Genomic DNA, 15,122 nt, shown 5'->3' with positions numbered 1-15,122 from the left:
TTCTCTCTCTCCTCTCTCCCTCTTTCTTTTTCCCACTTCCCACTCCTCCTCATGTCTGGAATTCTGTTATCAAAATATTTGAAGAGAAATGAGCAGTCGATTGGGCATGAGAAAATATGACTCTGTACAGCTTTTGCTGTGACTTTGATATAACTAATTAATTTTGGTCAAATGGCCCACTTCACTGTACCTCAGTGTTTTAATTCTTATTTCTGGAAGTAGAGATTACCTGTCCTATCCCCCTCTCCCTCCAAGAGATGCTATTGAGAACCAATAAATTTGAATTGCTTCAAGGTTCCTTTTATTCTTGATGGGGGCAGTGTGTAGTACATTGGAAAGAGATGTATTCCTGAAGTCAAGAGAGTCTGGGTTTGGGTTTGGGTGCCAGCTTTTGTAATTGCTACCTGTGTGACCCAAGACAAGACCTTTAATCTCTCTGTTCCTTTGTTTCCTCCTCTGTAAAATTGCCAATGACAAGTATTAAGGTGTTATTTAAAAAGTGAATTGTTGATATTATCAACATTATCATTATACCTAAGAGGCAATGCAGTGTAGTGGGTAGAGAGCTGGCCTCAGTCAGCAGATCTGAGTTCAAGATTCACCTCTAATATTTACTGGCAATATGACTCCAATCAAGTCACTTTACTTCTCAGTAATTTAAACAGTTCTCTAAGACTAATTTAAAATTCACTGGTAGAAGGATTTTCCTTACTGGAAATACATCACACCAAAAAATCAAAAATCCAGACCAAAATTACTAGCAAAAAGAAATATGCAAATCAAGGAATTAAACAACTAACTCTTTGAACTATTCTCTATATAATATATATTTACAGATACAGCCATACTCTGGGAGCAGAGCCCTCTAAATTCATAGCTGTTAGAAGTACAGAACATAGTCCAGGAATTAATAATAATTCTATTTCATGAGGCAAAGAAATATATCAAATTTAATTGCTAAGTATCCTTTGGTTATCTTCTTAAGAAACATTTATGAACACTATTAAACATATACTTCAGTAAACACTAGGGTTTAGATGGGACTTGGCGGTTTTTTCTACAGGTTTTATGCACCTTGGGGAACAAATGTGGTGATTTCCTTCGGAATCGGTTTTCCAAAGACATCTTGCCGAAGCTGGCTGGCTCCTTGGTCACCCAGGCTCCTGTCAGTGCCAGGGCTGGACCTATCTACTCCCATACACTTGCCTTCAAATTACAACTGGCTGTGTTGCAGGGTCTGGGTTTGCTTTGCAAGAAACTAGATCTTGGTATGTATCCACCCAACCAACCAGTATATATTTTTTAAAAAATGGACACCTCCTCAACCCCATTTTTGTGCTCTCACTTACATCCTTTCCTGCTCTGTGTAATTCCTCTCATCTCCTCTTTGCTATCTCCCTTCATTTAACTAACCTTCAGTTGCTTGCTTTGGCCTCATTTTTCAATTACTTTGGGGAAAGAGGAAAGAATAGAGAGCATCTTTTCTCACTGTTCCTATTGCATCAGACAGCACTTGGTTACTACTTGTCCAGAATGAATCCTGAAGACCAATGTCTTCTTTGTTTTCTCTTGGCAGGTGGGGGTGACCTGAATAAAGTGGCAGATGCCTGCTTGATTTACTTGAGTGCTAAACAGCCCATGAAATTGCAAGAGGCTGCCAGGAGGTAACACTACTCTGACATATGCCTTTACATACATATGTTTCTATTTGTGTTAAATTATTGATGCCTCAGTAATAACAAATAGAATTAAAATAATCTCTCCCTTCTTTTCCTTCTTGCCAAGTTAAGGTATATTTGTTTAACTCTGCTATTTGTAGGGTTAAGTTTCATTTTTTTTCCCTTGTAACATTTCTCTCTGTAGATACTCTTTTCAAGGAAGTCAAAAGATTTTAGAGTTAGAAATCTAATCTGATCCAACCTTTCCATTTTCTATTTGAGGAAATTAAGGCTGAGAGTCTTATTCAAAGCATTGTAGCTGGGGAACAGTGAATGTGGTTCCAAGTTCCATGAATTTGAATCATGCTCATTGGACGAATTTTCCATCCTGATTTTTGGCTTAGAAGGAAGAAATGTTTTGTTATTCCAGTCTTCATTTTTTTCATGAGGTAAAATCATGATCAGAGCAATTATCTGGACTCACAGCCTACTTGAAATGCACTTGGGTCTCCCTTTTACAGGTTGGTTGGTTGGTTTTTAAAGCCAATGGCAGCCTTCACTTCAGAACTGCCTTTATTTGGCAGGCTACTAGGTCCTTGAGAAATCCAGGTCTGCCTGGCCTCTGCCTCTGTGGGGCATGTCTGACCTTGCACTTCACCTCTAACCTGACACAAAGAACACAGCTAGAAGTATTGTGAAAAGCAGTGAAAAAACTCCTCTTACTGTTTCTTCTTGGGCAACATACATAGCAGCAAAAGAAAGAGCTGGCCAAGTACCCAGAAGGACCAGGTTCTGATTGGTGGGTAATAGGAAACTAGCTGGAAGAAGTATCTTTTTTAATTGACTAATTCTACTTGGTGATTTTTCTCTCTTGTTTTCCCAGATTTTTATCCCCATCCCTTTTCTTCTCATTTCCCCCATGCCCAGCATCAATCTTGTATTCCCAGGAATAGGAACTCTCTAAAAAACTAACTTTTCTTTAGACATCTTCACTTGGTAAGGATTTCTCTAAGAATGAAAGGAAACCTCCCATAAATAGAGACCCTGAAGCTAATTGTGCTCTAATTTGAAATCAGATCAACATCTTAATGAATGATTCCTACTATGTTATTTTGTCAACTTTTTATATTTAAGAGTTAAAGCTTTTTCCTGCCTCCTCCCCAATTCTTCTTCCCTATCACCTCACAGCACACACATTTAGACCCATCAGACAAGTTGATTTTTTACATTTTGTTATTTCATTTCCAATTTCCTTTTTTGACACTAAAAAGCAATTAAACTCTGACTTGAGTTTCCTGTATTCTTGACTTAGTATTCAAGGCATGTCGAAAACAAGAATGAAACAAGTGTAAAAATATATTCCAATCACTTGGTTTAGGGCTGGCAGGACAGTGCAAGGACTGAGCAAAAATCAGGATCTGAGTCCTTTGTTCAGCTACTTAAAGCTGTGTGACCTTCTACAAGGGATTTAATCTCCCTGAATCTCAGTTTCCTCAATTGTAAACTAGAGATCAATCTTGCCATGCCTCTTTTCTGAGAGAAAACTGTTAAAATAGCACCTGGTATTGTTATTCTGGTCCTTGTTTAATCAGCAAGGATTCTGTTTAGAATTGAGTTGCATGAACCTGCTTTTTGATATGCTTGGAAGTATTTGGGAGCATAAGGTTGATTTCTTTTCACTCAAACTTCTGAAGACGTGAAATGATTTTGAATTCAGAAAAAATGCAGTCAGTATTGTGCTATATCAGAAACTGGGACCACCATGTTGATTTGGAAATTAATGAGTCACGTGAATAGGGAAAAGAATCTGAAGAAGTCAGGAACAACCTTTTGCAAGGTGCTTGTTACTATTTCCATCTGTGTTGTACAAATAGCGATTGAACAAAGATGACCAATCATCCCCTGCTGTTTGATGATGTCCTGGGATGTCAAAATATTCAGCATTCTAGGTACTATGTGCTCCCTAATTCTCTCAGATTTAAAAACAGTAAGCATTTAGTAGAATCTTGCCCTGTGTTCAAGATATTGTTCTGGTCACTAGAAATACAAAGGTGAAGCCTCCCTTACATTTTAGGAGCTTACTTAGAGACTCCTGAGGCAGCCAGAGATATAAAAGAAACAGGTATTCAAAGAGAGTAAAAACAAAGAAAAGTGTATTTGAAGGCCTCTGAGTGAGGACATCTTACTCTGGGCTAGTGAGAAAGGGTTTTGTGAAGAAAATGACTCTTCAGTTGGATTTTTCAAGAAGTAAAGAGTTTCAACAGGAAGAAATTAGGAAGAATGCTTTCTAGGAATAGTGAATGCTTTTTGTGAATACCTGTTATTGGGTAATAGCAAGATGTGAAGGAGGAAGATAATCTTATTTGGTTTGAACATAGAGTGTGTACAGAGGAGTAATATGAAATAGTCTGGAAAAGTAGAATCAGATTGTGGATAGCCTTAAATATCAGCTCAAAAAATTTGTATTTTTTCCTCCATGCCAAGGGACTACAGTCCTAGGGCCAGATCTAATCCCTAAATGCCTGTTTTTGTAAAGCATAAGGCCATCAAGCTAAGAATATTTTTAAATTTTTTTTATTTATTTTATAATTATAAAAATTTTTTGACAGTACATATGCATAAGTAATTTTTTTATAACATTATCCCTTGTATTCATTTTTCCAAATTTTCCTCTCCCTCTCTCTGCTCCCTCCCCTAAATAACAGGCAATCCCATACATATTAAATGTGTTACAGTATAACCTAGGTACAATATATGTGTGTAAATCCAATTTTCTTGTTGCACGTTAAAAATTGGATTCCAAAGGCATAAGTAACCTGGGTAGAAAGACAGTAGTGCTAATAGTTTACATTCAATTCCCAGTGTTCCTTCTCTGGATATAGCTGTTTCTGTCCATCATTGATCAACTGGAAGTGAGTTGGATCTTCTTTATGTTAAAGATATCCACTTCCATCAGAATATATCTTCATACAGTATTGTTGTTGAAGTGTATAGTGATCTTCTGGTTCTGCACATTTCACTCAGCATCAATTCATGTAAGTCTCTCCAAACCTCTCTGTATTCATGCTGCTGGTCATTTCTTACAGAGCAATAATATGCCATAATTTACCCAACCATTCTCCAATTGATGGACATCCATTCATTTTCCATTTCCTAGCCACTACAAAAAGAGCTGCCACAAACATTTTGGCACCATACAGGTCCCTTTCTCATCTTTAGTATTTCTTTAGGATATGAGCCCAGTAGTAGCACTGCTGAGATCAAAGGGTATGCACAGTTTGATAACTTTTTGGGCACTAGATTGCTATACTTGTACCCCTATTTTGTCCTGTGTACCTAATCTGTTCCACTGATCGACCGGTCTAATTTCTTAGCCTAATACCAAATGGTTTTGGTGGACTGCTGCTATATAATATAGCTTTAGATCAGGTACACCTAGACCACCTTCATCTGACTTTTTTTTCATTAATTCCCTTGAAATTCTCAACCTTTTATTCTTCCATATGAATTTTGTTGTTATTTTTTTCTAGGTCATTAAAATAGTTTCTTGGGAGTCTGATTGGTATAGCACTAAATAAATAGATTAGTTTGGGGAATACTGTCATCTTTATTATATTCGCTCGGCCTATCCGCGATCACTGAATGTCTTTCCAATTACTTAAATCTGACTTTATTTTTGTGGCAAGTGTTTTGTAATTTTGCTCATATAATTCCTGACTTTCTTTGGTAGATGGATTCCCAAATATTTTATATTCTCGACAGTTATTTTGATTGGAATTTCTCTTTGTATCTCTTGCTGTTGCATTTTGTTGGTGATGTATAAAAATGTTGAGGATTTATGTGGATTTATTTTGTATCCAGCAACTTTGTTAAAGTTGTGAATTATTTCTAATAACTTTTTATTAGAATCTCTGGGGTTCTCTAAGTATAACATCATATCATCTGCAAAGAGTGACAGTTTGATTTCCTCATTACCTACTCTTATTCCTTTAATCTCTTTCTCGACTCTTATTGCCAAGGCTAGCATTTCTAATACAATATTGAATAGTAATGGTGATAGTGGGCAACCTTGTTTCACTCCTGATCTTACTGGGAAAGGTTCTAGTTTATCTCCATTGCATATTATGCTTACTGACGGTCTTAAATATATGCTCCTGACTATTTTAAGGAATAGTCCATTTATTCCTATACTCTCAAGCGTTTTTAGTAGGAATGGATGTTGTATTTTATCAAATGCTTTTTCTGCATCTATTGAGATGATCATATGATTTTTATTAATATGGTCAATTATACTAATAGTTTTCCTAATATTAAACCAGCCCTGCATTCCTGGTATAAATCCTACTTGATCATAGTGTATTATCCTGGGGATGATTTTCTGAAGTCTTTTTGATAATATCTTATTTGAGATTTTAGCATCAAGGAGATTGGTCTATAGTTTTCTTTCTCAGTTTTCAATCTACCTGGTTTAGGTATCAGTACCATGTCTGTGTCATAAAAGGAGTTTGGTAGGACTCCTTCATCCCCTATTTTTTCAAATAGTTTATATAACATTGGGGCTAATTGTTCTTTAAATATTTGGTAGAATTCACATGTAAATCCATCTGGTCCTGGGAATTTTTTCCTGGGGAGTTGATTAATAGCTTGTTTTATTTCTTTTTCTGAAATGGGAGTAATTTATCTCCTCCTCTGTTAATCTAGGAAGCTTATATTTTTGGAGGTAGTCATCCATTTCACTTAAGTTATCAAATTTATTGGCATAAAGTTGGGCAAAGTAATTCATTATTTCTCTAATTCCCTCTTCATTGGTGGAAAGATCCCCCTTTTCATTTTTAAGACTAACAATTTGATTTTCCTCTTTCCTTTTTCTGATCAGATTTACTAAAGTTTTATCTATTTTATTGGCTTTTTCATAAAACCAACTCTTGGTTTTATTTATTAATTCAATAGTTTTTTTTTTTTTTTTTTTTTTTTTTTTTTACTTTCAATATTATTGATTTCTCCTTTTAATTTTAGAATTTCAAGTTTAATTTTTGGTTGGGGGTTTTTAATTCGGTCTTTTTCTAGCTTTTTAAGTTGCCAATTCATTAATCTTCTCTTTCTCTATTTTATTCAAATAAGCCTCTAAAGATATAAAATTTCCCCTTATTGCCGCTTTAGCTGCATCCCACAAATTTTGGCATGATGTCTCATCGTTGTCATTATCTTGGGTGAAATTATTATATTCTATAATTTGATGTTTCACCCAGTCATTCTTTAAGAGGAGATTATTTAGTTTCCAATTACTTTTTGGTCTATTTACCCCTAACTTCTTATTGAATATAGTTTTTATTGCATTGTGATCTGAGAAAGTGGCATTTACTATTTCTGCCTTCCTGCATTTAATTTTGAGATCTTTATGTCCCAATATATGGTCAATTTTTATATAGGTTCCATGAACTGCTTAGAAGAAAGTATACTCCTTTCTATCACCATTCAGTTTTCTCCAAAGGTTTATCATACCTAGTTTTTCTAATGTTCTATTTACCTCTTTAATTTCTTTCTTATTTGTTTTGTGGTTTGATTTATCTAATTCTGAGAGTGCAAGGTTCAGATCTCCCACTATTATAGTTTTGCTGTCTATTTCTTCTTGCAACTCTCTTAACTTTTCCTTTAGGAAGTTAGATGCTATACCACTTGATGCATATATGTTTAGTATTGATATGGCTTCATTGTCTATGCTACCTTTTAGCAGGATATAGTTTCCTTCCTTATCTCTTTTCATTAGATCAATTTCTGCTTTTGCTTGATCTGAGATAAGGATGGCTACCCCTGCTTTTTTGGCTTCAAAAGCATAATAGATTCTGCTCCAACCTTTCACCTTTACTCTGTATGTATCTCCCTGCTTTAAGTGTGTTTCCTGTAAACAACATATTGTAGGCTTCTGACTTTTGATCCAGTCTGCTATCTGCCTCCGTTTAATGGGAGAGTTCATCCCATTCACATTTACAGTTAAAATTACTAATTCTGTATTTCCTGTCATCATATTATCCCATGATTATGCTTTTTTTCCTTCCCCCGTATTTAATTTATGGACCCCACTTGTGACGCACAGCCCTCCCTTTTTAGTATCCCTCCCCCCTCCTCTTAAGTCCCTTCCCCTTTCTTGTACCCTTCCCTTATTCCCCTTTTCCTTTTCCCTTTTCCTCTCCCCCTTTATAATGAGGTGAGAGAGAATTCTCTGAAAAACAAATATGTCAATTATTTACTCTTTGAGCCTACTCTGATGAGAATAAGATTCACCCAATGTTTCTCCCCCTCTCCCAGATGTGGTAGATTTTCTATGCCTCTTCCTGGGATGTAGTTTCCCTCTTTTTATCTCTCCTTTCCCTTTTTCTGATACTATCCCCTTCCCTTTACTACTTCCCTTTTTTTATGTTATATCAGTAAAATCAAATTATCCATGTGGACTTTCTGTATATCCACAACAGAGATACAGTTCTCAAGAGTTCTTTTTACCTTTTTCTGCTTCTCTTCAGTCTTGTGGACGTAGATCAGATTTTTTGTTGAAGTCTGGTTTTTTTCTTAGAAACAAATGGAATTCCTCTGTTTCATTAAATGACCATCTTCTTCCATGGAAGAAAATGCTAAACTTAGCTGGGTAGTTTATTCTTGGTTGCAATCCTTGTTCTTTTGCCTTTCAGAATATCAGGTTCCAGGCCCTTCGATCCTTTAGTGTGGAGGCAGCCAGATCTTGTGTGATTCTTGTTGTGGCTCCTTGATATTTGAATTGTTTTTTCCTAACTGCTTGCAATATTTTTTCCTTAGTTTGGTAGTTCTGCAGTAGGGTCCTTTTCAGAAGGTGTTCGATGAATTCTTTCAACGCCTATTTTCCCTTCTGTTTCTATTATCTCTGGACAGTTCTCTTTGATGATTTCCTGTAAAATAGAATCTAGGCTCTTTTTTTCATCATAATTTTCAGGAAGTCCAATGATCCTCAGATTATCTCTCCTAGATCTATTTTCCAGGTCTATAGATTTTCCCAGTAAATATTTGACGTTATTCTCCAGCTTTTCATTTTTTTTTGTTTTGTTTGACTGATTCTTGGTTTCTCAATGAATCATTCATTTCTATTTGTTCAGTCCTGATAAAGAGTTATTTTCTTCATTCACATTTTTTAGTTTTTTGTATATGTCCAATTGAGTTTTTAAATGTCTTATTTTGCTCTGTTGAATTTTTTTCTATTTCACTAATTTTTTTTTTTTTTTTTTTTTTTTTTTTTTTTAGTGAGTTATTTTCTTTTTCCAAATCACAAATCCTACTTTCTTGGGAATTTTTTATATTTTCCAATTCATAAATCCTACTTTCCTGTGATTTTTAAACCTTTTCTAATTCACAAATTTTGTTTCCCTGCACCTCCTGTGAATTCTTTATTTTTTCCAACTCAAATTTCAGGATGTTGTTATTGTCTATCATAGCTTCTCTTTCCTTTTCTTCAAACTCTCTTAACTTTTTAATAGTCTCTTCTAGGAGAGAATTATGTGATGGGGGGCAGGTTTCATTCCCCTTCAGGGTGCTATCTGGAGACTCTCTGTTGTTAGCCTCCTCTGGGTTGGATACCCATTCTTTCTCTGTATAGAAGGTGTCAATCATTCTCTTCATCTTCTTACTCATTGTTAACACTCTGTGGGGGGTCTGCCTTGGGTAAGAAATTTATTTATCAGCTTCCTCCCAAACCGGATGGATGCAGCAGCTCCTGTGCCTGAGCTAAGAGAGAGCTCTGGGAGAGAGTTCCCTTCCCCCCTCCCTGGAAATGCCTCAGAGGTGGTTAGCATGGCTGCACTGTGAGGAGTGCCCAGTGAAGGACCCCGCAGTGTGGCCTAGTGACTGCCCTGAGGTTTAAGCTGAACAGTGAAAATGTCACAAACCCCAGCCAAAGCCTTCCGTGGGCCGTGGATATTAGCAGCTGACGTGAAAAGCCCCTGCGTTCAAACGGGAAGTATCTGCCCGGAAACCACGGTCCCTACTACAATGGTTCCGCTCCTCTGGGAGTTCTGCTTCTCGGGGAGTACCGCTGCTGCTAGAATTCCACTGCCTCAGGCTGAGCCCCGAACTATGTGGATTAGAGGCTGCCTAGGGCTGTGTCCCCACCGTTCAGGCTCACAACTATCCCAAGGAGTAGCCTCTAGTAGTTCTCCCTAGCCCTATCGGCACAGTGCTCTAGCACCTAACCCTGTCCATGCTGATCTTTTTTTTCCTCCCTTTGGAACCAACCTTTTCTATTGAAATTCCAGATTCTCTTCAGCTGGTAAGTTGTGTTTCTAATCCTTGCTGTTTTTATTAGTCCAGCGTTATTTTTGAGACTTATTTAACTAGTTGGTAGTGAGAGAAGAAAGGAGCTTAGAAATTCGCATGTATCTTCTTCGCCATCTTGCCTCCGCCCCCTCGTATCTTTTAATTTTTTAAATAAAGTTGTCAGGTTATAGTTTTCTGACCCCAGCTCCAGGCAGTAGGGAATTACCTGAGGTCAAGGGAAGCCTTCAGGGCCTGGCTAGCTACAGTTACATCCGCTAATGTTTTCCTTTTTTAGTGTTTTTCTTTTAGAAGTCTAAAGAATGGTCAGGCCACTATTTGCTTTTTCTTTTCTTTCTTTCTTTTTTTTTTTTTTTTTTTAAATTTGTTGTGTTAAACATAACCTCGATGGCAATCTTTTACATCCAAGCTGTAAACTCAGGAAATGGAAATTGATCAGGGCTTAGTTGATATAAGTGAAACTGTAAATGATAAGAATGAGGCTGCCATTCCAGTTTAGTGTTTATATCTACTGAATGTGCTGGGTGAGGGTTAGATATAAATCTTGGTGTGCTGGGGGGAAGGGAATATACTGGTATCCAGGAATAGGAGAGGAATGAATTATAAGGCCTCATTTTGCCACCAGGTGTCACTGTTAACTGGAGAGAAAAAAACAATTGAAGCTCATGAAAGTTTAGCTAAATCATTTCTACTATAAGCAAATAAGAGAATAACTTGGGGGAGGGGAAGTGGAAGAACTTATAATGTTATAGGCCCATAAATAAAGTGGGATCCCCAGGGTAGGCATTAGATTGGAAATAACAGGTCATAGAATCCAAGCCCACTGCCGCATATTATAGAGCCAAACTTAGCTGATTTGAATCCCCATGTGGCTTTCCAAGCCTTTGAGACATCTCCCAGCATGCAATGTGCCTCCACAGTTCTTTGCCTCTTTGGCAAACAAGCTTTTCCTATAGGAGGGCACATGAGAGAGGTAGAAGGTGAAAAGAATTGGGCAAAAAAAAAAAAAAAAAAGCAAGCCCTAAATTTCCTTTAATTCCAAATTGTACCTTTAGGCTAATATGCAAATGAGAACAGGGAAGTGAACTGGGTTAAAATAACACTTTAAACTGAGCTGTTAGCATGTTTTAAAACAGTTGCCCATAGCCCCCAACCTTTTCTCATTGTGACCATAAATTAGATATCAGTGAAGCATTTCTGCTCTAAAAAAGGAAATAAAATAAGTTTATGTAAAAGAAATTCAAACATAACAATGATTAGCAAAATGCAGAAATAACCCTTTAATTTGTAAGACTCCAATACCATTCCCTTTTATTTTCTGGCCAACAGTTCCTCAGAGACAGGAGACAGAAAACAAGATGATGGAAGCAGCTCCTTCTGTGGGTCTAGTGGTTATAGGCAGCTGGATCTGGATATAAGGTGTCACCACCATTCTTGTCAGTTTAACTGTGGCTACAGGAAAAGCTAAAGCCCCATGGTCCACCAGAAAAGCTTCTCTAGGTGTGTTGGTCTAAGACAGTCTGGTGCAAACCTTTGTCCTTTCTGTAAACTCTTCACAATTCTAGTATGAATCATAATCTAAGCAAAGTGCTTTAAAAGATGTGTTCATTGGCTCTTTTGAACTGTGAGGTGATTCAGGACAGTTCCAATAGTCTTGTGATGGAGAAAGCCATCTGCATCCAGAGGGAGGACTGTGGGGACTGAGTGTGGATCACACCATAGTATTTTCACCCTTTTTATTATTGTTTGCTTGCATTTTGTTTTCTTTCTCATTTTTTTCTTTTTTGGTCTGATTTTTTTTTTTTTTTTTTTTTTTTTTTTTTTTTTTTTTTTTGTGCAGCATGATACTTGTAGAAATATGTATACAAGAATTGGACATGTTTAACATGTATTGAATTATTTGCTGTCTAGGGAATCGGGGGAAGGGAGGGAAAAATTTTGGAACACAAGGTTTTTGCAAAGGAGTGAATGTTGAAAATTTTCTATGTATATGTTTTGAAAAGAAAAATCTTTAAAAAAAGGAAAAAAAATAAAACTATTGAGATAGCTCCCTCCCCCCCCAAAAAAAGAGGAACCCAGAACTTAGAATGATTACAGAGATATACAGATCCCAGATGAGCTCCCTCTTAAACTCTTTTAAAAAGCCTTCTTTAACTTGTTGTCACACAGTTTAGGGATTTTTTTGCTGATCTGTAATTCTTGTGAGTTTCCTTCCATCTGTTGTAATCTGAATAGTAGGTTTCAACACTGTGAGACATCCATGTCTTTTTTGTTTATTTTGTCACTCTTCATATTGTGTTAAGAGTCTACATCTAAGTTCTGTGGTATGGTATGCTGCCTTTTCTCTCAATCTCCTTCCTTCTAGCAATAGGACATCAAAGTAATATCATAATCCATCAAACACTAGGCAGGTGCCTTCACACACCTAAAGACCACACATCTAGCACAGCTGCCTCCCTTGAAGAGTATTCATTTTACACTGTAGTCACAACTTTTCCCTTTTTACATACACAGAGTTCTGTTATGTCCAAAGACAGTAGGAGTCGTGGAGGGAATTAATCATTTAATTGAGCTTGAAATTAAGCAGTTCATGCTTTCAAACTGGAAATCAGCATGACAGAGTTGGTTAGTTTTAGTGTACTTGTAATTTGTACCCATTTTTTACCTGGGAGTATAGCTTATAGAAAAGGGGGAACTTCCTTTCCTTTCTCCAAATTTCCCAACATCAGCCCCTTTATCATTTGATTAATAGTTGATAACACCAAACCTAAAGGGTTTTAGCTTTCCTTTTATATGTCATTCACTAAGCATTACTATTTTGCTTTTTTTTCGAGGCCAGTTGTTCTGAAAACATATGCAGATCTGAACTGTTCACTGTGGCAAATTTGGGTGTGGGCTAAGCATCCAAGATAAGTGATATCTGCTGTGCTGATGACAATTAAAAAAAAAAAAAAAAAAAAAGGAGGGGGGCAAGGGAGTAATTAGGATTCAAATCCAGAAGCAATGACTACAGGCTTCCCAAATTTGTTGCTACCAGTTCTTTCACTAGCATTCTTTTCTATGTCATATGATTGATGGCCTGTCAGGATCAAATATTTCATTAGCCAATAGAGTATTTGAGTTGATGTATGTTGGGAGAAGGGGCCCCTGCAAGAGAGGCAGGAAGGAAAGAAGAAAGAAAGGGTGTTGGTACAGGTGGTAGTAGATTGAGCCTAGTGGCTCTGCTGACTGCACAAAGTGAGGTTCCAGTTATCCATCAAAAGCTCTGGCATGCCACAGGGTAGCAATTTAATCACTTTTGCGGGGTCTGTGGTTTGTCTCTGTTGAAAACCTTGGAGGTTGAAATGAATTTGATGATCCCAGCTTAGTGTAGTACCCAGTATGCAATAGTTGAAGCTGTAGTCTTTGGAGCAGCAAAAGAAGGGGAATAAAATTTTCTCATCTCATATATTTTTTAAACAAGTAAGCATAGATATGAAAGTAATTGGTAGTATATTTGAAGGATGAATCTTTGATTCATCTCATCATCCTCCATTTTCAACAATTTTAGAAACCAAGAAAAAAATATCCTCATGCAGGGGAAGATCACTCAGTAGAATAGTGAGTGAGGACAGGTTTTAAATACTGGTTAACCAATGAAGCGCAGCTCATTAAAGTAAATTACCAAGTATAGAAACCAAGTATGTAGTACACCACTGCTTGCTACATAGGACACACTGACACCTCAGCATCCATTTGTTTGGAAGGAAACACATTTTCTCATTTGTACCTTCTGTGCATGCAGAGTAACAGCAAAAAAGTTGAGCAGAGAAAATAAGAGGGTGAGGTCTTTGGAATATGAGTGAGAAGGAGGCAAAAATATTTTTAATTTCTCTGTCTAGTTTATGTAAAATAAACCCCTATGGACAGCTCTTGGAATTGTTTAGGTTCGGATTAGCTGCTTGCACCCCTACTCTGTGGCCACTGGGTTAAGTGAAAGTGGGTGGGCAGCTTTGTTGGACTTAGACCTATAAGATCCCTTTCAATGCTAAAAATTCTAGCAGTCTATGAAATTTACTCTATGACCTTGGACCTTTCCTCTCTCTGGAAGTTGTTTCCTCTGTAAAATGAGTGGGTTGGACTGCAATTTTCTGACTAGATGATCTCAAAGACCTCTTCCAGCTCTCACAGTTTTATGATTTTAATACCATAATAGCATACATTTAGCTGTCTAGCTCAGAAAATATTTTATAATTCCTCAGAGACAGAGCACATTGAATCTTTACAGCAAATACTGATATAGGGAAAGTATCCTGTCTCCCCAAAAGGTTGGAAGCCAAACATTTCAGTTACTATTGATTTAGCTTTGCCAAGCTACAGTTGGCTGACATTTTTCTAGAGCCCTCTTTGAGCAGATGTTGTCTAGACAGAAGACTTGAAACTCATGGGAATTTTTCTCTTACTCATTTGTGAGGCAGTTAGCTTCTCATTGAATTTGCCTCACCAAGACATGAGGAGGGCACCCACAGATAAAAGAAACAGAGGGTGTTTTCTTCCATGCAAAATAAAACTTGTTTGTTTACTTCAAATGCATAGGAAAGAAATTCAATCTTTTGGGGAACATCAGGGTTGATTATAAAAGAATCGGCTGTTCCAGTTGCTTTGACCATTGGAGTTTATTGGGCACTTACTGATGCCCATCAATTGCCAGGCCAAGCTGAAGGGTGCTGAAATGGCTGCCTGCGTGAAGTGAAATTCAATAAAACCGCATTTTAAGTGAAAAATCAGTATAAACACCAGGATTCTTTGCCATGGAAACAGAGGTTGCTTAGAAACTGCCTAACAGCGAGTTCTAAATTTTTTAAAGTCAAGTTATCATTTAAGCTACATGGCCCTACAGGTTATTGAGAGATAATCACTCGCCTCAGGACATGACTCGGCACTAGACACAGCTGAGTGCTTCCTAATACTCTAGGGACCAGATAATCTTGATAACTGTGTTCCCTCAAGCCACCGATTTGGGCTTGGGGGGAAGGAGAAAAAAATTTTGTTTAGGAGTTAAATAGTATATATATATTTCTGAAAGTGTTTCTTCTTGTGCTAGAAAAAAAGGTGGGACTGGCCATTTGGAATGTTCAACAAGCCATTTCTGCTCTGTTTCCAAAGATGTATTTGGAACATTTTCCAGGCCGT

The 15,122-nt window shown here is 37.1% G+C and overlaps 1 protein-coding gene across 1 annotated transcript in view; it reads left to right on the top strand.

Annotated features, from left to right (window-relative positions):
- Positions 1–15,122, top strand: part of TTI1 (TELO2 interacting protein 1) — a 53,347-nt gene that overhangs the window by 26,556 nt on the left and 11,669 nt on the right. Inside the window, exons 6-7 of the mRNA XM_074292707.1 lie at positions 1,064–1,268; positions 1,577–1,664. Coding sequence (XP_074148808.1) covers positions 1,064–1,268; positions 1,577–1,664 — 293 coding nt within the window. The remainder of the gene's footprint in view (positions 1–1,063; positions 1,269–1,576; positions 1,665–15,122) is intronic.

The sequence above is a fragment of the Sminthopsis crassicaudata genome, chromosome 2 (assembly GCF_048593235.1).
Source record: "Sminthopsis crassicaudata isolate SCR6 chromosome 2, ASM4859323v1, whole genome shotgun sequence".
Classification (NCBI taxonomy): domain Eukaryota; kingdom Metazoa; phylum Chordata; class Mammalia; order Dasyuromorphia; family Dasyuridae; genus Sminthopsis; species Sminthopsis crassicaudata.
This window is presented reverse-complemented; position numbering and strand designations above follow the sequence as displayed.